At 45.6% G+C, this 22,196-nt stretch overlaps 1 protein-coding gene across 5 annotated transcripts in view; it reads right to left on the bottom strand.

The window, feature by feature from the left end:
• The window catches only part of Wdfy4 (WDFY family member 4), a 275,656-nt gene that overhangs the window by 234,350 nt on the left and 19,110 nt on the right, over positions 1–22,196 (bottom strand). For 4 of the 5 annotated variants that reach the window (XM_013033730.1, XM_013033733.1, XM_013033734.1 and 1 more), the window contains exons 5-12: positions 22,059–22,193; positions 20,830–21,019; positions 18,205–18,394; positions 13,747–13,904; positions 10,798–11,250; positions 9,330–9,434; positions 5,714–5,904; positions 211–797 (exon numbers count right to left, since the gene is read on the bottom strand). In XM_013033730.1, the coding sequence (XP_012889184.1) occupies positions 211–797; positions 5,714–5,904; positions 9,330–9,434; positions 10,798–11,250; positions 13,747–13,904; positions 18,205–18,394; positions 20,830–21,019; positions 22,059–22,193 (2,009 nt within the window). The remainder of the gene's footprint in view (positions 1–210; positions 798–5,713; positions 5,905–9,329; positions 9,435–10,797; positions 11,251–13,746; positions 13,905–18,204; positions 18,395–20,829; positions 21,020–22,058; positions 22,194–22,196) is intronic. The other variant, XM_013033735.1, reaches the window with a different exon arrangement.

Here is a 22,196-nt window from a genome sequence, read left to right as displayed (position 1 = left end):
AGGGAAGGAAGGAAAGGAGGGAGGGAGGAGGAAAGGAGGGAGTGGGGAGGGAGGGAAGGAAGAAGGGAAGGCAGAAAGGTAGGTCACATGAGGTTTGAGCTCACCCCCCATGCAGCTTAGCCTTCCTAACCTGCTCCACCTGTGCGAGATGTTTGTGGAAGACACAAATGGGAGTCATGGATACACTGAGTGCCCCATGGCAGAAGATACCTCTCCTCCGGGTCTGGCCAGTGACTGAGATTGCTATGGAGGTCACCACTGCCGGCTTGTCCTTTCTGGGCACCCATGACTGGCTCTTGCCCAGCCCTCAGGGCCTCCTTCAGGTCTGCGCGCAGGTGGAGCGTCCCACTAGCCATACTGTCCAGAAAGGTGAGGATCTGGAGACAGCTCTTCAGCCTGGGTGGGAAAGGGCAGCTGGAGGAAAAGGCAGAGCTCAGCAAAGCTGCAAATGACCTGCTACTCTTTGAGTCAGATGAGAATGGCCTAGGGGTGCTCTCTTTCTCTGGGGCCCCAAAACAGCCCAGCAGGCAGAGATCCTCGGCTAACTTCTCAAAGAGCCCATTTGTCCTGAAGAAGCTGGCATTGACTGGATCCAAGTGCAGGGCTGCGGAGAGCACAGACAGCGTGTGCAGCACCATCTCCAGGGTCTGAGGAGGGGACACGGTTCCCCACGTCTGCAGCGGGGGCTCATGGAGAGATCCCTCCAGGTCAGACAGCAGGGACAGGAGCCCGTTGAAACCACTGGCGGCTCGGAAGGCAGCGCGGCCCTTGGGGGTCTCCAGGATCCGCAGCAGTGACTGAAACACCAAGTAGAAAAACAAATGAGTGGCCTTCAGAGAGGCAGATCTAGGTCCAGAATACTTGTAATCACATTGTGACGAGGGCATCCAGTGTCCATGTGCTCCACCCTGCCAGATGCTACAAGAAGCCAGGTCACCTAGGACCAAGGTAAAGGATTGTAGAATATCACCATGACAAACTTGTTACCCTAGTTTTAGTTTTAGTTTGCCAATACATGCTTTTATTTAAATGACACTGGTAGGGTGGATCTAACTGGTCACTTTGTGTGTGTGCGCATGTGTGTGTTTGTGTGTGTGTGTGTGCATGTGTGCACATGTGCTGGTACTGGGACTTGAACTCAACACCTCAGTGCTGTCCCTTAGCTTTCTCATTCTAGGCTGGTGTTCTACCACTTCAGCCACGGCTCCACTTCTGGCTTTTTAGTGCTTAATTGGAAAATAAGAGTCTCACAGACTTTCTTGACCCAAATGGCTTTGGACTGGAGACCCAGGTAGAAGATCGTTAGCCTCTGGGGCAAGAAGAGGCTAAAGGAAACAAGGTGTCTACACCCACCCTGCTTGAGCAACCTGCTCCCAACCTAAATTTTGTTCTTTGACTGAGAAGGAAATTAACTCTTAAGTTTGAAGTACGTGATGGTTTTGGGCACTCCCTTTGAATGATAATCTGCATAGCAGACTACACATGGGTGAATAGGAGTCTATTATCTGAACCTGCCCTTTGCCTGGTCACATGACATATGCCACAAAAAATAAATCCAAGACACTGGGAAATCCATGGTGTTAAATTCCACGTGTGTGTGTGTGTGTGTGTGTGTGTGTGTGTGTGTGTGTGGCCTTTCACTTGTTTATTGGAGATAAGAGTCTCTCAGATTTGTCTACTTAGGCTGGCTTTGAACTGTAATCCTCAGATTTCATCCTCCTGAGTAGCTAACCTTACAGCATGAGCCACCAGCACCCAGAAAAAAAGTTTAAATTTATATGAGGGCCTTCAAGGGCTCTTAAGACCAATAGGAGATTCCTTTCAAGCAAATGGAATGAATGAAGCATTTCTGTTTATCTCAAAATGAATACAGAAATAGAACATGATTAAAATATAAAACTAATCAGATTCCAGCCAATTGTCTGCACACTGGATGACCATGAAAACGCTCACTTCTCTCCAGGAGCCATCTTCCAGTTGCCCAAATTGATGCCAGATATTGTTTAGAAAAGCTCCATGCTTTGGAATGTTAAGAGTGGATATTATAAAAGAAAAGCAACTCACTGATAGTTCTCATCTTGATCTATGTCTCTTAGGGGGACTGCCACCTGAAATGCCTAGGTGGCTGCTTTCTTCTGTGGTTGGAGGGAGGAGGAAGAAAGAATGGCTACCCTTAATTGTTGCTTTGTTTGATTTATTAAATTCAGAGTCATTCTCTCAAGTGGGGGGCGGGTGTGGAGGGGTAATCTCATTAGAACGCAGACTGCTCTATGATTTCTTAGGATGGGGTTAATTTCATATTTGCAGAGTCATAAAATAAAGCGTGTAGAATCCAATTACAGAGGCTTAATTTCATAGCAGCTAAAGAGAAACATTTCTATCAGCAAGGAAAAATAAATACTTGGCTACTTCGGGAAACAATTTGTCAGGAAACTGGGGGGGGGCAGGGTAAGGAGGGGCCTAGGAAGAAGGTCTCCATTACTGTCATTCAAATCTGTAGGATCATGCATCACATAGGATTTTGAATCTGCAGAAAGGAGTAAATTTAATCAGCTGCAGTCAAAGTAATCAGGCTCAGGTTGACACATTTCAAGAAAGGTCAACGTTAAGCACATTTTCTCTTCCCTAACTCAGTTATCGTGTCATCGTCTCTGAGTTAGTATTCCTCCAGCTTGAATCTATCAAATGGATGCCTGCTGCAAAGTGCTAACTGTGTTAGAACTGAGGGGATTTATTTCACATCCTATTATTTGTTATTCCTCATAATTTTCCATGTGTCATGCTGGAAGACCGGGGAGCTAATGTGATTAAGCTCAGAGTCGAACAGCTAAATGTATATTAGCAAATCAATCTGAATTTGTGCATAACCCAATCATGGTCTCACTGGCCATAAGGGAGGAAATTCATTTGCTTACATTATCCTTTAACTCGGTTATAATTTGTCAGAATGGGTGGTGTGGTTGCGTGGTTCCGTGTGTGTCTGGAAGCAGTGCACCACTGGATTTGGGAAACATCTGTGTGACATTCATCTTCTCTGGAGTGGCTGGCAGAGTCTGCCACAGGGAGGGGACAAGGAAGTGAAGCCAGGATGGGATATCACCTTATTGGGAAGGATACTGCCTGCCTTTTTTACTTTCCCACTTCCACACACTTCCAGCATGTTCCCCTTCATCCTCCATCTGCCCCATTGTGTTGACTCAGTGTACATAGGTACAGCTAACTCTCAGCTTGTGTGTATGTGTGTGTGTGTGTGTGTGTGTGTGTGTGTGTGTGTTTGTGTGTGTGTGTGTGTGTGTGTGTCCCCAGTACTGGGGCTCAAAGCCATGTCCTCATGTCTTACTTTGCTTTTCCTTCCACCCCTCCACTTCCAGCTTTTGGCTGGTCAACTGGAGATGAGTCTCTCCTATGAATGTGCCCAAGCTGGTTTGAAACTGGGACCCTTAGATCTCTGCCACCTGAGTAGCTAGGATTATAGGCGTAAGCCACCCACACCTGGCTTAGCTCTCAACTTCTTCAAGAGGATCAGTCACAAAAATTTCATTTTATACCTTTGTTTCAAAAGGTTCAAAGGATTCTCAGACAAGTTAGAAAAACTTCCCCAGACAAAGAAAGAAGGGAAAAGATCAACCCTGGGGCTCAGTTGGTAAGAGTACCAGCCAGTGAGCAAAACCATCACATACTAAGTTCAAATCCTGGTCTCAGACCAAAAAGGAAAAACTTGCAGATTCCACATTGGATTCCAGCACTAGTTCTTCATGTGACTCAATAGTGAGAAATCTAGAGTCGGCTCTAGGGAAGTGGCCAGGCCTTCCCACCACCACTGAAAAGACAGCATGTTAGCAGCGAGGCTCTTAAACGGCAGCAGCAGCTCCTGGGCCCTCCCAACTGTCCAGCCGGGACTGCCTTTGGTATATCAGAGAGCAGACAGCACACGGAGCCTGCACTCTTTGTTAAATAATCTCACTTAAGTGCTCATTCCTTATGAGCTCTCTTGACAGTATGATTCTGAAATGATATTGAATCAGTAAAACACCATAATGGCTTTACATTGCTAATTCTAGAAATTCAGTCCTATTACCCAGGGGCTACCACTCCAATAAGAATGTCTCTGGGCTGCAGAGTAAATAAGATACACCATCCACAGACAAAGCTGAGTCCTGTTTTCTATATTGGACATAGAACTACTTTGACTTTTGAAACAAAGGCAATGCAGAAACTTTCTTCCCTATAAATCTGTTTGGATCTTAGTATAAATTATGCACTCAATCACAAATCAAAGTCAGAGCCTGTTGATAGATGGACACACATTCCCTGTTCTGGGGCTTCAACTCAGGGCCTAGGCACTATCCCTGAAGCTTTTTTTGCTCATGGCTAGCACTCTACTACTTGAGCCACAGCTCCACTTGTGGCTTTTTTGGTGGTTAATTGGACATAAGAGTCTCATGAACTTTCCAACCCCATCCGGCTTTGAACCACAATCCTTGAGCAAAAAGGCTCAAGGACAGCACCCAGACCCTGAGTTTAAGCCTTAGGACCAATAGACAAAGGGGGAGAAATGGAATGAAAACAGAAGTAGTAACAATACTATGAAAGAGGAGTACATTTGATATTTCTTACATACCTTTGGCCATTTTAAGATAATGTGATGACTATTGGCAATATTAGAAAAACGTTTTTATTTACTATCCAAACATGGCAACCTAGTTTCGTTTGTCCCTTTGTGCCAGCTGCCCTCACTCCTTGCCTGTCACTTGTATCCTTTCCAGCTCACTCCTTCTCCTCTGTGAGCCTTCTTCACAGAGGAAGTGGTGGTCCCTCCTCCTCTCATCCCATAACAGCCTGTACCCAATGGTAAACCGGGCACATGCACCACTGCATTACAATCAGTGCCCACATAGTGAGCACTTGTCCCTGGTTTCAGGGGCAAGGACTATATGCCTACCCCAGGCTCTCTGCCAGGCCTTGTCATTGATAGATGCTCAATAAAAGGAGTGATCAAGGCAGGTGTTTTAGGCTTTATTCTCATAGTTCCCAGGGTGTCTGGGAGGTCACTTTCTAGCCAGAGATTTTATTTCCTGGCACCCTTTGTATCATCCGAGTCCTGCCCCAAATTCCCAAATTCTGCCCAGAGAAATTGAGACAGAAGTTCACACATCCTGTGCCATCCTAAATGTGAATGCTTGTGCCAGTCTCCACAATCTCACTTCTTTTTTCTGCTGGCTGAGTTACATGCCCACCTGACAGCTAACCTGAGGGACAACTTCAGTGGTTGATTAAATTCTAGAAGCTGGGGCTTCAGTGGATTATGCTTGCAATTCTAGTTACTCAGGAGGCTGAGATCTGTGGATTGCAATTTGAAGCCAGCTTGGGCAGGGAAGTCCTTGAGACTCATCTCCAATTAGGCAACAAAAACTAGAAGTAGAGATGTAGCTCGAGTAGTAGAGTGTTAGCCTTGAGCAAAAGAGCACAGGGACAGCACCCAGACTTTTAGTTCAATCCTCAGGACCAAATTGAAAAAAAAAAGGAAAAAGAAAAGAAAATCTCCAATGTGTCAAGCAACTGAGGGAATAGTACTCCTTTGTTACAGCAGCTAACACTACTTCACATGATATACTACCCACTTAATACAGAGGCCAACCAAATGAATATGAACAAAGCTAAATCAGCTGGTGTGCATCCATGAGAAAGGCATAGAGGAGAACTGAAAAATCACCTTCAGAAGATCCAGCTTCAGCTGCAGCTCCCCCTGAGTGGATGAGCACAAGGCCCCCACGATGATGCTCATGTATTCCTCAGCATTGATGATTGAGAGCTGCTCCAAGATGCTGAGCGAGGCTCCCCGGTAATTCTCATCATCCAGGAAGATCTTGATGAAGGGCACCATGCCGTGGTCTTTCAGGACAACTGAGGAGCAGACATTGAGGCTGGAGTTAGAAGACCTTTATTCTAATCACATGGGAAACTTATTTTTATACTGAAAACATTTTTAATGATTATTGTTGAGCCTACATTTTGGAAATTTACTTCAAACTGCAACAACTTTAAATAAATGTTTGCAATATACAAAGAAAATACAACCAAACATAAAACTTGCTTCAGGTGTGCCTTGCACCTAGACCACTGTTTCCCCCTCACATGGAAAATTTTTGCTTACAACCTTCAAATTCATTTTGCTGTATTTTTCTCTATTTTGCTAAAAAAATTCTAATTGTTTTCTATTTATTTCTTGCTAATTTTTTTGATAAATTCTTTAGTTACGCTTTGTTTATATTATTCTTACTTGTGGATTGGAATGGGAAGAGGAGAAGAGAAGCTATGACACCTCCTGAGTAGCTGAGGCTCTCCATTCAAAGGCAGGTTGGGCAGACAAATCTGAAAGACTCTGATGTCCAATTAACCATTAAAAACCCAGAAGAGGAGGTTTAGTTCAAGTGGTAGAGCACCAGTCTTAAGCAAACAGCTAAGGGACAGAATCCAGACCCTGAGTTCAAGGCTCAGTACTGGCACAAGAAATACATGCGTGCATGCATATACAAATACATACATGCAAAATGGCCTAATTCACCAGGAAGCATCATAATCTGTTTTGGGGGAAAAATCAGTATCTGAATAATATCTCCTCATAAGAGAAGGAAGATGGGAATAAATTTAAGAGATCTATTTTACAAGATGATGTACATAGTAACAGTGTATTGTAGTCTTGAAGGGAAAAGGGGGCAAAAAAATCCTTTTCTTAAGTAGAAATCTACTTAACAAATACAAACTCAAACTAGATTTACCTCTCCTTTTATTTCCTTGTAATTCCCTAATCTAGGGAATTCTAATATTCTTATAGAGAGCCAACCAGAATTCAAGAGCATATTTAATTCCTCATTAGTTGGGGAAAAGTTAAGGAAGAAATCCAACTGCTGGAATGCTTTTGGTTGAAAGTAATCCTAAAGATTTCCTCTACAGAACTGACATTTGGAATCATCCTTATGGAATGAAGATAAGGCATTAACTTGACCAGAGGGCTAGAGGTGGGTTTGAGCAGCCCAACACCATTGGGAAGGGTTGCTCCAAATGTGGCCTATGTGCAGCTTCTGGGAAAACCTCCTGTTCACAAGCAGACTCCTGAGCCAGGTGCTAGGGACTCACGTCCATAATCCTAGCTACTCTGGAGGCTGAGATATGGAGGACTGCTGTTCAATGAGGCAGAAAACTACACAAGACTTCATCTCCACAGTAACCAGCAAAAGTATGGCTAGAAGCATGACACCAGTTGAGTGTGGTTCCAGCTCTGATTTAGTACCATCAGATTTTAGAAAATACATCAGATTTAGAAAAATACAAGCAGACTCCTGAGCTCCACCTTGAACTACTACAAATACCATGCCTAGGAGTCTGGAGGCTCACAGCTCCTCCAGGAGGTACTTTGTAGGCTGATGTTAGAGACTTCCTTGCTATAATGAAATGCTAGTCTTTTACATTCAATACATTTTATCAATGAAGACCTCAAATAAATATAATTAGTCACAACAGGAACTGGTGGCTCACACCTATAATCCTAACTGCTTTGGAGGCTGAGATCTGAGAATAGCAGATCATAAGACTTAACTCTAACCACACACACACACACACACACACACACACACATACACACACAGAGTGAGAGCTGGAAGTGGAATTGTGACTCAAGTGGTAGAATGCCAGCCTGGAGTAAAATAAATTCAGGGAAGCCGGACATTGGTGGTTCATGCCTATAATCCTAGCTACTTAGGAAGCTGAGGTCTGAGGATCATGGTTCAAAGCCAGCCTGGACAGGAAAGTCCATAAGATTCTTATCTCCAATTAACCAGCAGAAAACTGGAAGTAGAGCTGTGGCTCAAAGAGCACTAGCCTTGAGCTGAAGAGCTGAGGGGCAGTGCCCAGGTTGTTCAAGTCCCATGACCAAAAAAAAAGCTCAGACAGCAGTCAGGCCCTGAGTTCAAGCCCCAGGAATGGCACATGCACACACACACACACACACACACACACACACACACACACACGACTAGCACCTAACCCACTGCCCACTGATATGACTTTGTTGGTATAACTGTTTCATATTATATTGAAATATATATGTATATATATATATATATATATATGGAGAGAGAGAGAGAGAGGGAGAGTACTAGGAAGTAAATACATGTCTTTATCTGAGTGGGAATAGGGCTTAACTAAAGGAGGTGCAGATGAATAGAGAAAGGAATAGTAGGTGAACACAATCATAATATTAAATGTACATATGTGAAAATGAAGCCAGGTAACTTGAGGGTATGGACAGGGTAAAAAGGATATGTTGGGGAGAATGATGAAAAGAGTGATATGGATCAAGATGCACTGTACTCATAAACTGACATGTTGAATCAAGTACAAGTACTTAAAGATAATAAATATCAAATAAATATTTAAATATACATGGATGTATATTATAAATATAGAGAGATACATTTATATAAGTTTATTATATAATATATATATACATAATAAAAGCATGTCCTCTTTTTAAAAGCTTCCCATTATATTAGGAAACTTTAAAAAGAGGAGGCATTCAGGCATTATTGGCATGACTATAACCCTAGCTACTCAGAAGCCTGAGCTCTGCGGATTACAGTTCAGAGCCGGCGTGGACAAGAAACTTTGTGAGACTCTTATGTTTAATTAACCAACAAAAATCCAGAAATGGAGCCTTGACTCAAATGGTAGAGCTCTAGACTTGAGGAAAAAAGCTCAGGGACAGTATCCAGGTCCTGAGTTCATGCCCCAGGATTGGCACCAAAAAAAAAAGGCAGGAAAAAGAATAAATGGAGTTGTTAAATTCCTTTTGGGCAGATGGATATCAAATTATCACAGAAGACTAGCTTCCTTTGCAGATTCTTTACTCCTCTGGGTTAAGAAAAAGCATGTGCAGAACCTGAAGCAGGATATTCATAGATTTCACTTGACAAATAAAAGAGATGTCTTTAGGCTGTCATTAATTTAGAAAATGCTAGATTCAGCATTGCTTGCCAACCTTATTTTATGTTAGAAGTACAAAGTGTCAGTTTTGTGATAGAGCACTTGCTCAGCTTTGTACAAGGCCCTGAGTTCCATCTCTGCATCGTCATCACCATCATCATCATCATCATCATCATGAAGCAGAAAACATGATAAACCAAGGTGGTTACTCATCAACTAGCAATGGACATGAATCACAGTGTTAGCATTAGCTATCCCTTTACTACACCCTTTGATCATTGGCATAGGAAAGAAACAATCCATGTTTTTCAAAGCAGTAAGCTAGGTGAAGCTGGTTGCAACCTCACCTGTGTTTCGAACGGAGTCTTTCAGGAGTGCGGCCACTATGCTCAGCATCACACAGGTAAGTTCTCTTTCTGGATCCTGAATGCCAGGAATGGACAATTTGTTTCCTGTCGTATTGAAGAACCAAAAGACAAACAAGAAATTTAAATGTGTGTTTCTGGCTCCACCAAGTTTTCTATCCAGTTCAGAAGATGAGAAAACAACATACCCACTTTATGGGAATGAAACCCTCTCAACCCATAAGCTAGAACCCTACTCCCCACCAACAGCAATGGTACTTCAATTTGAGCACATCAGAATCTCCTGGGCAGGAGGGATGTCGTTAACATTTACAGCCCCATGCTGGACCTCATCCCCACAGTTTCTGACTCAGTCGGCCTTGGAAAAGATCCTATAATCTGCATTTCATGTTCCCTAGGGATGCTGATGGGCGGCGCCCAATGGCCACTCTTCAAGAAGCACTGCCCTAGGAGGCACAGAGCCCTGCCTCCTCCATCTTTATTTCATAAACTACCATTCACAGAAGGGAGGGAAAGGTGCCAGCTCATCAAGTGAGCTATGGAGCAGCTCAGAGACACAGGAGTAAAGAAATAGCCCATTGGATCCATGAAGGCAAGATAGGGTCTCTATTCATCATTGAATTCCAGCACTAAAAGGGGACACTGAAAGTTCAATACATGCCTGTCTGTCTGTCTGCCTCACTGCCTGTCTATCTGATTATTTATTTGTCTGATTATTTGTTTGCCAGTACTGGGGCTTGAACTCAGAACCTCATGCTCTTTCTAGGCTTTTTTGCTAAGGTTGGCACTCTACCACTTGAGCCATCCCTCTACTTGCTGCTTTTTTGCTGGTTAATTGAAGGGTCTCCCAGATTTGTCTGTCTAAGCTATCTTTGAACCACAATCCTCAGCTCTTAGTCTCCTGAGTACTTGGGATTGCAGCTGTAAGCCACCAGTGCCTAGCTCAATATGTATTTGGGAAATGAAGAATGGAAAAATGAATGAGTACATCTCCTATGTGAGAACAAGAAATGTTTCTCTATTTTTCTGTATCTTCCTACTTTACCCCTACTATATTAAAATAAATGCTTGCTAAAACTTTAAAAAGAAAAAGAGAAGGAAAAAGGAATGAGGAGGAAGGAAGGAAGGAACAAATGCAGCAATGGTATCCACTGGACAACATGTTGAAAATGAACTTTGCAACTTACGAGGATGGTAGGGAAAAACTGGGAAAGAGCAAGGGAAGGGGCAATATTGTCCAAAGACTACTGTACTCATTGCCCAACTCATGTAGTTGTAACCCCTCTTGAACATCGCCTTTATAGTAATGATTTAAAAAAATAAAAGCAGGAGGCTGCCCATTCTTCATGAAGCCACGTGTCCCAGGGAACACCTCCTATAAACTCTCACAGTGCCTGCAGACACTGGACATTCTGGCTCTCTATGTATGCTTAAATTGGCTGCGCTGTACCTGACTTCCTCAGGATCTTGGCTTGCTTTCGCAGCTGGGCCAATAGCAATCCTAGCAGCCCTGAATCCCGGAAGATGTCAGTGAAGAGCGGATCACTGCTGGTGATCCTGAGGATGCTCTGCAGGGCCACCAGGGCACAGGAAGGCTCGGGGCTGTCCTTGATCAGACGCTGCACCTTCCCCAGGATCTCGTGAGGCACATAGTGCAGCCTGAATACCAAGGCCTCCAGAAGCTGGAAGAAGTGCACCTGCACGGGGACTGGCTTCAGCGCTATGATTTCCACGAACTGCGAGATAGGCTGCAGGGTCCACTCCAGCAGGAAGAAGTTTCGAGGGTTCCAGGCCCACATAGTCTTGATGGCCAACAGGATTTGTGAGCAAAGGACAGAGTCGCTGGCTTTATGGAAAACATTCTGGAGGACCTGGAAGGCCTGAAGATTTTTAACAGTCATCCCTGGAGACGAAAACAAGAATAACCCTGCAAGTTACCTCTCTCACTTATGTCTGGAAATACATGCACACGTTATCATTAAGATACATCGTTTGAAGTTTCTATTTCTTTCCTATGAGAATTTAGCAAATAAGTCCAAAAAAAAATGGAGCCATCCAGGATGTGAAAAAGGCTGCAACATCATTATCAACGTTGTGACAATGTGGTCACTCTCAACTAAGATATGCTGAGAGGGTCAAATGCAAGCTGGATAAAACCCAAGATTGCAACAAACTGATGAACACATGTTGCGATGTAATATTGAAAATATAGTGATTAAAAGTAAGGATATGGGGGCTGGGTAGGTGGCTCAGTGGTAGAGCGCTTGCCTTGCATGCATGAGGTCCTGGGTTCGATTCCTCAGCACCACATAAGCAAAAAGAAAAAAGCCGGAAGTGGCGCTGTGGCTCAAGTGGTAGAGTGCTAGCCTTGAGCTGAAGAGCTAAGGGACAGCACCCAAGCCCAGAGTTCAAGTCCCATGACCAGACTCCCCCCCAAAAAATAAGGATATGATCAAAACTAATTTGAAGTGTTTCTTCTTGCTGAAAATTTAAATTACATTTAAAACCAGATGCCTGTGGCTTACACCTGTAATCCTAGCTACTTGGGAGGCTGAGATCTGAGGATTGTGGTTTGAAGCCATCCAGGCAGGAAAATTTGTGAGACTCTCATCTGCAGTTAACCAGTAAATAGCTGGAAGAGGAGATACATGCATTTGAAGTGGTAGAGCACCAGTCGTGAGTAAAACAAAAAACTAAAAGACAGCACCCTAGCCCTGAGTTCATGCCTCAAACTATTACCAAAAATTAAAATAAAATGGTGTGTTCCTGGGTGCTGGTAGTTCATACCTGTAATCCCAGCTACTCAGGAGGCTAAGATCTAAGGATCATAGTTCAAAGCCAGTGCAGGCAGGTAAGTCTATGAGTCTTATCTCCAATTAACCACCAAAAAGCCAGAAGTGGAGCTGTGGCTCAAGTGATAGAGCACGATCAGTGAACAAAAATTCCAGTAACAGTGCTAGGCACACAAAAAAAAGTATGACTCGTTATAATTCCATTGGTCAGAATTGATAGAAGCATCAGCTTCTATCAGTTCAAGTCAAAGGATGTTGAAGATGACCAGTTCCATGTAACAAGCCTTCCTAATCCAGCCTCTCTTTCTCTTCCACTTGAAAGTGAAATTCCATTCTCTTACTAGAGACCCTGCAACCTCCTATTCTCTCTGCCTTATGCAAGCCTGCTGCTCTACCTCTTGAACCACACCTCCACTTCCCACATTTTTGCTGGTTAACTGTATGTAAATCTCTTGGATTTGTCTTCCTGGGCTGGCTTCAAACCACAGCCCTCAAATCTCAGCTTCCTGAGTAGCTAGGATTACAGGCATGAGCCATAAGCACCTAGCTTACTAGAGAGGCTTCTGCAAGTCTCTGATCCATGAATCTCCTGAGCTTCATCCTGGTCACTGTGTCTACTGGAATTCTGTTCCAAGATCCTTCTTTACCTGCTCAAGATGTAGCTTGCTGCCTCTGGCCCTGACTCTGCACTAGCTCTCACCTTGGCCTGCTTTCTTCCTAAGGCTGCTGTCTGCCATTAAATTCTATTTCATTTCAACCTGGATCATTCACCCATAGCCTTCCCCTGCACCTCTGTGCATGGGAGTTTCCAAGTCCCAGCTGGCCCAGATGCCTGTATTAGCTGGTGACTCAGCAGATTACAGTCCAGTGTATGCACAACAGTCCTGAAAGAAGACTTTTAATGGGGCAGACACCTGCCCTGTTCAACCTGGCACTCAGCATAGGAGGCAGAGCGCCTGTCTTTCCAGCAGTCCCAGACTCAGTACATTCACTGCAATCATCAGGCAATGGTTCTCTTGAAGTTCTGAGAAGCCAAGAGCTAGTGGCTCACACCTGTAATCCAAGCCACCCAGCAGGCTGAGATCTAAGGATCACAGTTCAAAGCCAGCACTGGGGTGACAAATCTGAGAGACTCATCTCCAATTAACCAGCAAAAAGTCAGAAGTGGTGATATGGCTTAAGTGGTAAAGTGCCAGCTTTGAGCAAACAAAACCAAGTTCCAGTACCCACACCCAAAGGGAAAAAATAGTCCTGAGAAGAGCAGTCACTTACCTTGAGCCTAATTCAGTCCTATTATAGGAGCAAGTGGGACAATTAAGTCACACCGCAGGAGAAACCAGGCTGCCTCCATTATTTGAGAGTCTCTGCTTTTGTGAAGCAATGTTTCCTCTTAAGTGCTACACAGAGCAAACTTCAACATTATACAGTTACAGGTGCACAGCCACAAGTGTGCAAAGGGGAGATTTAAGTCCCTCAGGTCACCTTCCTAAAAGCAATGGCCAATCACCTGCTTCAAGGACAGGTGCACACAAGTCAGGGAAGACCTGCACAGCCTGAGGACACAGCACTGCTTCTACTGATCACCTGGAGACACGAGAAGAACCTACCCGAAGATTCCTGGTGGAACTTGAAGTCTTCCAGCTGAGGGTATGTGATGCTGTCAAACACTTTCAACTCCGACCTCCCACACGTAGTCAGCCAAACCACCATTCCCAGGAGCTCCTCCAGGTGGGGGTCCACTGCACCCTGAGTCAGCCCGTTATACCTGTTTGGAATAGTGGAGGTCAGTTCCCTGTATTTTATTTTATTTATTTTATTTTGCTGGTCCTGGAGCTTGAACTCAGGGCCTGGGTGCTGTTCCTGGGCTTTTTGGCTCTAGCATTCTACCATTTTAGCCACAGTTCCACTTCCAGGTTTTTTGATGGTTAATTGGATCTAGAAGTCCTGTAAACTTTCCTGCCTGGACTGGCTTTGAACTGCGATCCTCAGATCTCAGCCTCCTGAATAACTAGATCTCAGCCTCATGAGTTGCTGAGTGTGCTGGTGTGTGCTGCCAGTACACAGCTAGCTCCCTGTTCCTCTGAATGAAGCAGCCACATTTGGGCATGGGGCCCTTCACAGTGATGCAAAGGCTTCCTCAGACCTGCCTTACTGGGGAAGTTCTCCTCCTCGTTAGCCACAGGCAATCTTGCACTGAAGGCAAGGAAAGAGCTGGGGAAATGTCACCGCCTGCAGATTTAACCTGAAATCAAAGAAATGCAATTGGAATACAGCGTCCTCTCACCTCTGTGCTCTGCACCCCAAGTTCACAACTGCCCTCAGTCAGCTTGCAGTGTAAACGTATTTTATTGCCAGGTGCTGGTAGTTCATGCCTATCAGGAGGCTGAGATCTTATAATGAAGGTTCAAAGCCAGCTTGGGCAGGAAAGTCCATGAGATATTTATATCCAATTAATCACCAACAAAGTCAAAAGCGGAGCTGTGGCTGAAGTGGTAGAATGCTAGCCTTGAGCAAAAACACTTAGGGACAGTGGCCAGGCCCTGAGTTCAAGCCCTGGGACCAGCACACACACACATACACACACACATACACACACACACACACACACACACACACTATTTTTATTACCTTTATGTAGTTGGACAAAGAGGTTTCCATTCAACATAATAATTTATGAGTATAATGCATCTTGGTCAATGTCACCCCTTCCATCATGATCCCCCATCTCTTCCAACCCTGCCTATCCCCTCCAGTTCCATTTTTACATATGTACATTGGAATATTATGTGCAATCTAAAAATATTAACTGGAAAGGTCCAGAAATAAACAACTCATAAGTTTTAAGCAACTTCTGTTGTGGTAGATTGTTATATCGCTGTTCTATTTTAGTTTTGATTATTGTGTTTAACCTCTTGCCATGCCCAATTTACAAATTAAATTCACCACTGGTCATAGGTACAGAAAAGAAACAGATATCTTTCAGATATCCAGCATGGGTCTTAAAACATATTCCTGATAATAAGCGGGGACGGGTGGGGGGGGCGGAAATACTGTGCAAAAGAACCTGTGAGAGACCACAGCACTGCCCAGAGGAAGGGTTCTCTCCTTGGCTGGATCCCCAAAAGCCATGTGATTGGGGAACCCCTAGTGTAGGATTACCTGCCAAATGAAAGGCTTAATATTTCTTTTTTTTTTGGAGGGGGGGGTCCGGTCCTGGGGCCTGAACTCTAGGCCTGGGTGCTGTCCCTCAGCTCTTCAGCTCAAGGCTAGCGCTCTACCACTTGAGCCACAGCGCCACTTCCGGCTTTTTTCTTTTTGCTTATGTGGTGCTGAGGAATCGAACCCAGGGCCTCATGCATGCAAGGCAAGCGCTCTACCACTGAGCCACCTTCCCAGCCCGAAAGGCTTAATATTTCTTTAGAAATATTCAGCAAAACAGCATGGGAGTTTACTGGGCTTCCTGGGCTTAGCCTAAGCTCGGCTGCTGCTTCTGTCTGGCTGCTTATGGGCGCATAGGTTGCCTTGCTTTAAAGGCAGGGCCCTGGAATGGTATGGCATCTGGAGTCTCATTCTAGTTCTGCCCTTTCTGAAACAGGTACATCTAGTGTGGCTGCAGTTTTAAGACAAGAAGAATGAATGGACACTGGTGGCTCATGCCTATAATCCTAGCTACTCTGGAGGCTGAGATTTGAGGATCCTAGTTTGAAGCCAGACTGAGCAGACCAAACTGAGATACTCTTTTTTTTTTGCCAGTCCTGGGGCTTGAACTCAGGGCCTAGGCACTGTCCCTGAGCTTCTTTTGCTCAACGCTAGCACTCTACCACACTTGAGCCGCAGCGTCACTTCTGGCTTTTTCTGTTTATGTGGAACTGAGGAATCGAACCCAGGGCTTCATGCATGCTAGGCAAGTACTCTACCACTAAGCCACATTCCCAACCCTGAGATACTCTTATCTCCAGTTAACCAGCAAAAATCCAGAAGTGGACATGTGTCTCAAATGGTAGAGCACCAACCTTGAGGGGGAAAAACAAAAAGGCAAACAAGAACATGAGGTCCTGAGTTGAAGTCCCAGTCCTGGCACAAAAGACCACAAGGTAAGAGCACAAGTGAAAGTGGCTGCTTTCTCATACTTCCAAGAACAGACTTATTTCTCCCTTTCTGCCTTCCGCAAGAAACCTGGGGAAAGTTACCATCTGTCCATTGAATGAAGGAAATGTGTGAAAATGACACCCAGACCAACAGACCAACTCGCCATGGTCCAGACTGGTGTGGAATGTGGTGTGCACCCAGAGGTGTTTATCGTTAGCATGCCTGTGGAGGAAGGCTTTGAAGGGTAGTGTCACTTCATTTCATCTCTGTGGAGACTCTGGGACCTGAGTGGCTTCCATCTCTCTCTTCTAAGTACACACATGCACAGACACAAAGCTTGCTCTGTGGTAAAGTCTCTGAAGGACAAGGTAAACAACCATCGGTAGAGGAGCAAAGCAAAGCTCCAAGGAACAGGTTTGCCCTGAAGTCACTTCCCCAACGTGAGTGAAAGCATCTGGACCAACAAGAAATACCTACGATTTATGTTACTTTCTCTCTCCGAACACTAGGTTCAATCTGAAGATGACAGACAGGTCAGAGCTGGCCCACGAGTAGATGAAGGTAACCCTGTCATGGCTGAGCAAAGTCTTTGGGCTTCCCACAAGGATCCCACAAGGATCTGGGAGAAAGGTGGCTCCTTTGGAAGTGGATCCCAGAAACCACTAGCACGTCTAAGGCCAGGGGAAGCCGGGAAAGGAAGGAAGTCAGTTGGAGAGTATTACTGACCAGTGCACTCCTTGACTAAGTGGATTTGTCCTTTGAGAGAGCCTGAGGCAATATGGTGCTGGCTCATCCCAGGGACAAGCTTGCTGAGTATCTACCCATCAGCTGCCATCAGCCACGGCTGAGAGCTGCCACAGGGGTACCAATTCTCATAGACTTCCAGCCCTCCAAACATACTGACAAGGTTGTTTGCAGTAACCACCTTCCAAAAGTGAAAGAAAACCCTAACAGTGAGGAAAGGGGTGGGGATGGAAGAGAGGACATTGATCTAGATGCATCATATAGATAGATAGATAGATAGATAGAGAGAGAGAGAGAGAGAGAGAGAGAGATAGATAGATAGATAGATAGATAGATAGATAGATAGATAGATAGATAGATAGATAGATAGATAGATAGATAGATAGATGGATATCAGTCACGGGGCTGAACTCTGGGCCTGGGAGCTGTCCTCAGCTCTTCTGCTCAAGGCTAGCATCCTACCACTAGCCATAGTGCCACTTTCGGCACTTTTCTGCTTTGTGATACTGAGGAATCAAACCCAGGGCCTCATGCATGCGAGGCAAGCGCTCTACCACTGAGCCACCTTCCCAGCCCAAGCTGCATCATATTTATAAAATGTTTTGTTAAATGGCAACTCCTTTGTACAACTACTCAAAGATAATGATAAAGTTAAATAAATAAATGGAGGGGAAAAGAGCGCAAGGCCCTGAGTTCAAGCCCCAGATGGTTACACACACACACACACACACACACACACACACACACACACCAACTAATTTAGAAAGTTGCAAAAATCTAACTCTGTGATTCTCTGCCTCTGGTTTTTCACCTATCTTGGGGGTTTCACCTTGTTTATCGCAGTACTGGGGACAGAATCCAGGGCCTCTCACATGCTAGGCAACAGCTTTATTGCTACCTGTTTTTATCAATAAAGTTTTATTGAAATGAACAGACAAAAATCCCTAATGGACACGTAGGTTCTGCTGACAGGTGGAAGTCAGGGCAGCAGCATGCAAGTGGTCACTAAGCAGACTCCAAGCAGGTGTCACAGTCACTCTCTGATTGCTAAGGAAGGGATCCCTCACCACAGATGACATATTAAATTCGCATTTTGGCTAGGGACATGTCTGGCCATGCTCTAGAGATTTTTGTTATTTCAGAAGGCCCACTGAGTGGCTTCAATATCTGTTTTCACCTCCCAGGTGGTACTGATTCTCCTCTCCCCCCACCCCCCAGGCACAGACACTCACCGCAAAAGCACCTTGAGTAGCAGAGGGTAGCCCTCCCCGTTCTCGAACTCCAGGAGCAGCACCGAGGAAATGGGGTATGAGTCCTTGACAAAGCTCAGGATGAGATTCACAGCCTCGCTCACCTCAGGTACAGGCAGCATGTCTGCCAGCCTGGAGAGGTTCTGGACCGAGAGCCGGATGCAGTCGGTGTCTGTGGAGTCAAACACAGCCCTGCTGAGCCCAAAAGCAAGAGCTTTCCCTCCAAGTCTTCCAAACCACCCAACCCCCTCCAAACTGTAGTTGACAATGTAGATGAAAGCCCAGTACCAGTAGCTTATGCCTGTAATCCTAGCTACTCAGGAAGCTAGGATTGGAGAATCACAGTTCAAAGCCAGCCAGCCTGTGAAGAAAAGTCCATGAGACTCTTATCTCCACTTAACCAGCAGAAAACTGAAAGTGGGGCTGTGGTTCAAGTGGTAGAGTACCAGCCTTGAGCAAAATAGCTAAGGGACAGTGCCCAGATCCTAAGTTCAAGCCACAGTATCTGCATGTGCGCGCGCGCACACACACACACACACACACACACACACACACACACACACACACACACACATATACCATGCATAGGAATGAATCCAAAACATTTTCTCTAGACTCTTGAATCCTAGAGACAACTCACTCATTTCCTATGGGAGAACAAGAGGGGAGCTGCTTAGCCCCTTGCTCTTCTTTCTGGACAATCCAGGTCCTGGGCTGAGATACAAGAACAAGACTTCAGCCATTATGGAAGACCTTGGCGGGCCATACTGAAGCTGAGCATGGATTGCTACACAGAAATTAGCTTCAAGTGTGGAAAAGGCAGGTGAGTGAATAAGAAGCTAGAGGGGGAAAGATGGAGTATTTCCGGTTCTGGAGAAATGGGAAGCGGACAGAAATACAGGTTACAGGGAAGGAAGAAGGCAACGTCCACTCATGTGAAGCCTGGTGTTGAACTTGCTTGGCACCTAGAAGCCAGGGGAAAGTATGATACAGAAGAAGGAAGCCATCAGACTGGCATTGGACAGGCCCCTGTGGTAAGGGATCCTCCCTTGCACTCAGTGCCAGGAAAGCTATACCAGAAGCACTGGAGATAAGGCATGCCTGCCTCTTGGGTGGGGTCTCACCCCCTTGGGCTAGGGAGCCCTAAGTGTGGCTCACATAGCAGGAGACCATGCTCTTCCTATTCTCTACTCATACTGAGGCCCAGAGACTACCAGGCCCTTAAGAAGCCTCTGGGCATAGTGCTCCAGGCGGCAGACTCTACTCTGACATCAAATTGCTGGTTGTTGCTGTTTGCTTGTTTTTGTGAGCTTTTTGTGCCAGTCCCAAGGCTTGAACTCAGGTCTGGGTACTGTTTCTGAGCTTCTGTGCTCAAGGCTAATACTCTACCACTTGAGCCACAGCTCCATGTCCAGATTTTCTGGTGGTTCATTGGAGAGAAGTGTATTACTGCCCACTCTGGCTTTAAACCGCAGTCCTCAGATCTCAACCTTCTAAGTAGCCAGGATTATAGGAGTTAGCCACTGACATCCAGCCAAAATAAGTTTTGACTGTCAGCTTAGGCAGCAGCAGGAAATGTGGGCAGAGACTCCGTTGAGCCACATCAATAGCCTCCCTTAGCCACCCAATGGGTGGCTAAGAGATATTGGGGTCCTGGCCTTGAAGGGAGCTTTGAACCCCTCAAGCTTGGGTTTTCACCTAGGACTCATACTAAGAAAGGCCTGAAGGGTTTTCCTGGCACTCTCAGAGTGATGTCCTGGTTATGGGCCACACCAGAAAGATGAGATGACACAAGACCGGTGTTTGTGGGCATACAGGTCACATTGGTAGCTCAAACCCTCCAGCCCTCCCCACTCCTGCCCAAGAGCCCAGACATCAGAGCTGGCCCAGGCAAAAGCCACAGTGTGGCATTTGCAGGATGGCAGCTGTGTGCTCAGCTGGGGGAGCAAAGAAAAGGGTGTTGTGGGCAGGAAGTGAACCGTGATGGACCTTCAATATGTCTTGGGTACACAGAGCGCAGTGCTGATGCCTGTAATCCCAGCTACTCAGGAGGCTGAGATCTGAGGATTGTGGCTTGAAGCCAGCCCAGGCAGGAAAATCTATGAGACTCTTTTCTCCAATGAATTGTCAAAAAGCTGGAAGTTGAGCTATGGTTCAAGCACTAGCCTTGACAGAAAAAGTGCTGGGACAGCACCTCTACCCTAAGTTCAAGACCCAGGACCGGCACACACACACACACACACACACACACACACACACACACACACACACACAGAGATCTGGAAAGATCTACTACTCTGACTGCTACTTTCCCCACACTAAAATCTGTCTCAGAGAAACAAATGGGATCCGAAAGGAGTTCCCTTTCTCTCTCTTCCAACAGATCGTCAAAAGGAATAACAGGAGCACTGTCATGAGTGGAACCTTGCAGTCAAGGAGTCTCTGTAGACATAGCTGGCCCTCTCTTCTTTGGTTCCAAGGGTCTAGACTGATGCTTCAAGAGTCTACCAGAGTCCTTGTAGAAAATGGGACTGAGCCTTCCCTAAGTTTGAGTTCAAGGGAAGCCATAGGTGGTCACAGCCCACACCAGGGGCTCTTGACACCTACCCTGCAGGTACTGGATGATGCCAGGACTCTGAGCCCTGGAGATGGCTCTCAGCACGCAGAAGGTGGGCTCCTTCCACAAATAGCAGCTCTGCTCACGAAGACAGGTCGTGGCAATCAACAGAGTCTGGAGCTCGCTTCCTAAGAGAAGTCCCTCCAGACCCAGAGGCTCACTGCACAGGTTGAGCAACATCTGAGGAAACAAGGGGGAGGGGAAGGAAGAGCAAGAAGGAGGAGAAAGAAGGCAGAAGAGAGGATGAAGAAGAGGAGAAGAATTAGGAGGAAGAGAAGATGAAAAGGGACAAGAAGAGGAGAAGGAGAATGATTGGAAAAATTTTAATGAAGAAAAAGAGGAAGTGGAGAAAAAAGAGGAAGAAATTAGATTATTAACAATGAAGGAGGAAAAAGAAGAGATGGTGGAAGGATTAGAATTACAAAGAGGAAGAGGAGAGAGAAGGCAGAAGAGAGGATGAAGAAGAGGAGGAGCAGGGGGAGAATCAGAAGGAGAAAGACAAGAGCAGAAAGGAGAAGAGGAGGAGAAAGAATAATTAGAAAGTGTTAATGAAAAGAAAGGAAGGAAAGCAAAAGGAAGAAGAGAAAAAGGAGGAGAAAAAGGACAAGAAGGAGGGCAAACAAGAGAGAGAGTGAAGAGAAGAGAAAGGAGGTTGAGAAGTGAAGAAGGAGGAGAAGGAGAGAAGAAGGAGAGGGAGAGTTGGAGAAGGGAGAAGAAACACAAGAAAAAGGAGGAGACTGTTTAGAAAGCCACCCTCCTATACTGATTTCTCCCTGTGTCTCTGGAGCATGGATGGTGTACTCAGCAGAAAGGACTGGATGTGCGCATGTCACCCTCTGTCCCCAACCAGCGTAGTCAACAGATCCAATAGGCAAATGGTGCAGGGCCGGGTCTCAAGGATGAATGTGTGTTTTCTAGATAAATGATTGCCATACTTCTCAAATTACAAGGTAATAGTTCCCTTACTATGGGAAAGACGCTCCAAGACACTGCCTGCCTGCCCGAAGTCTGTGTACTGCTGAGCCCCCAGACACACAGCCGGCCCTCAATAACGTCCTCACCCAGGGGTTCAACCATCCAAGGGGGAAATTTTTCACGTGACACTTGGTTTGCCAGGCTGTTTTTCCATAACAAGAGGAACTTGAAAACGAAGAGTGAACAAGGCCAAAGCTTCTCCCAGAAGTTTCTGAGAAACAAGCAACATCCAGGCCTCACTCACCTGCACAAACATCCTTTGACCTTGAACGTCCTTCTCTAAAAGCTCCTCCTTCCCCAGAGGAAAGGCAAAGAAGAGGTAGAGGCACTGCAGAAGCAGGGCTGGCAGTCCAGACTCTGCCACTCTGCCTAGCGTCTCCTG

The sequence above is a fragment of the Dipodomys ordii genome, unplaced genomic scaffold (genome assembly GCF_000151885.1).
Source record: "Dipodomys ordii isolate 6190 unplaced genomic scaffold, Dord_2.0 Scaffold176, whole genome shotgun sequence".
In the NCBI taxonomy this organism is placed as follows: Eukaryota; Metazoa; Chordata; class Mammalia; order Rodentia; family Heteromyidae; genus Dipodomys; species Dipodomys ordii.
This window is presented reverse-complemented; position numbering and strand designations above follow the sequence as displayed.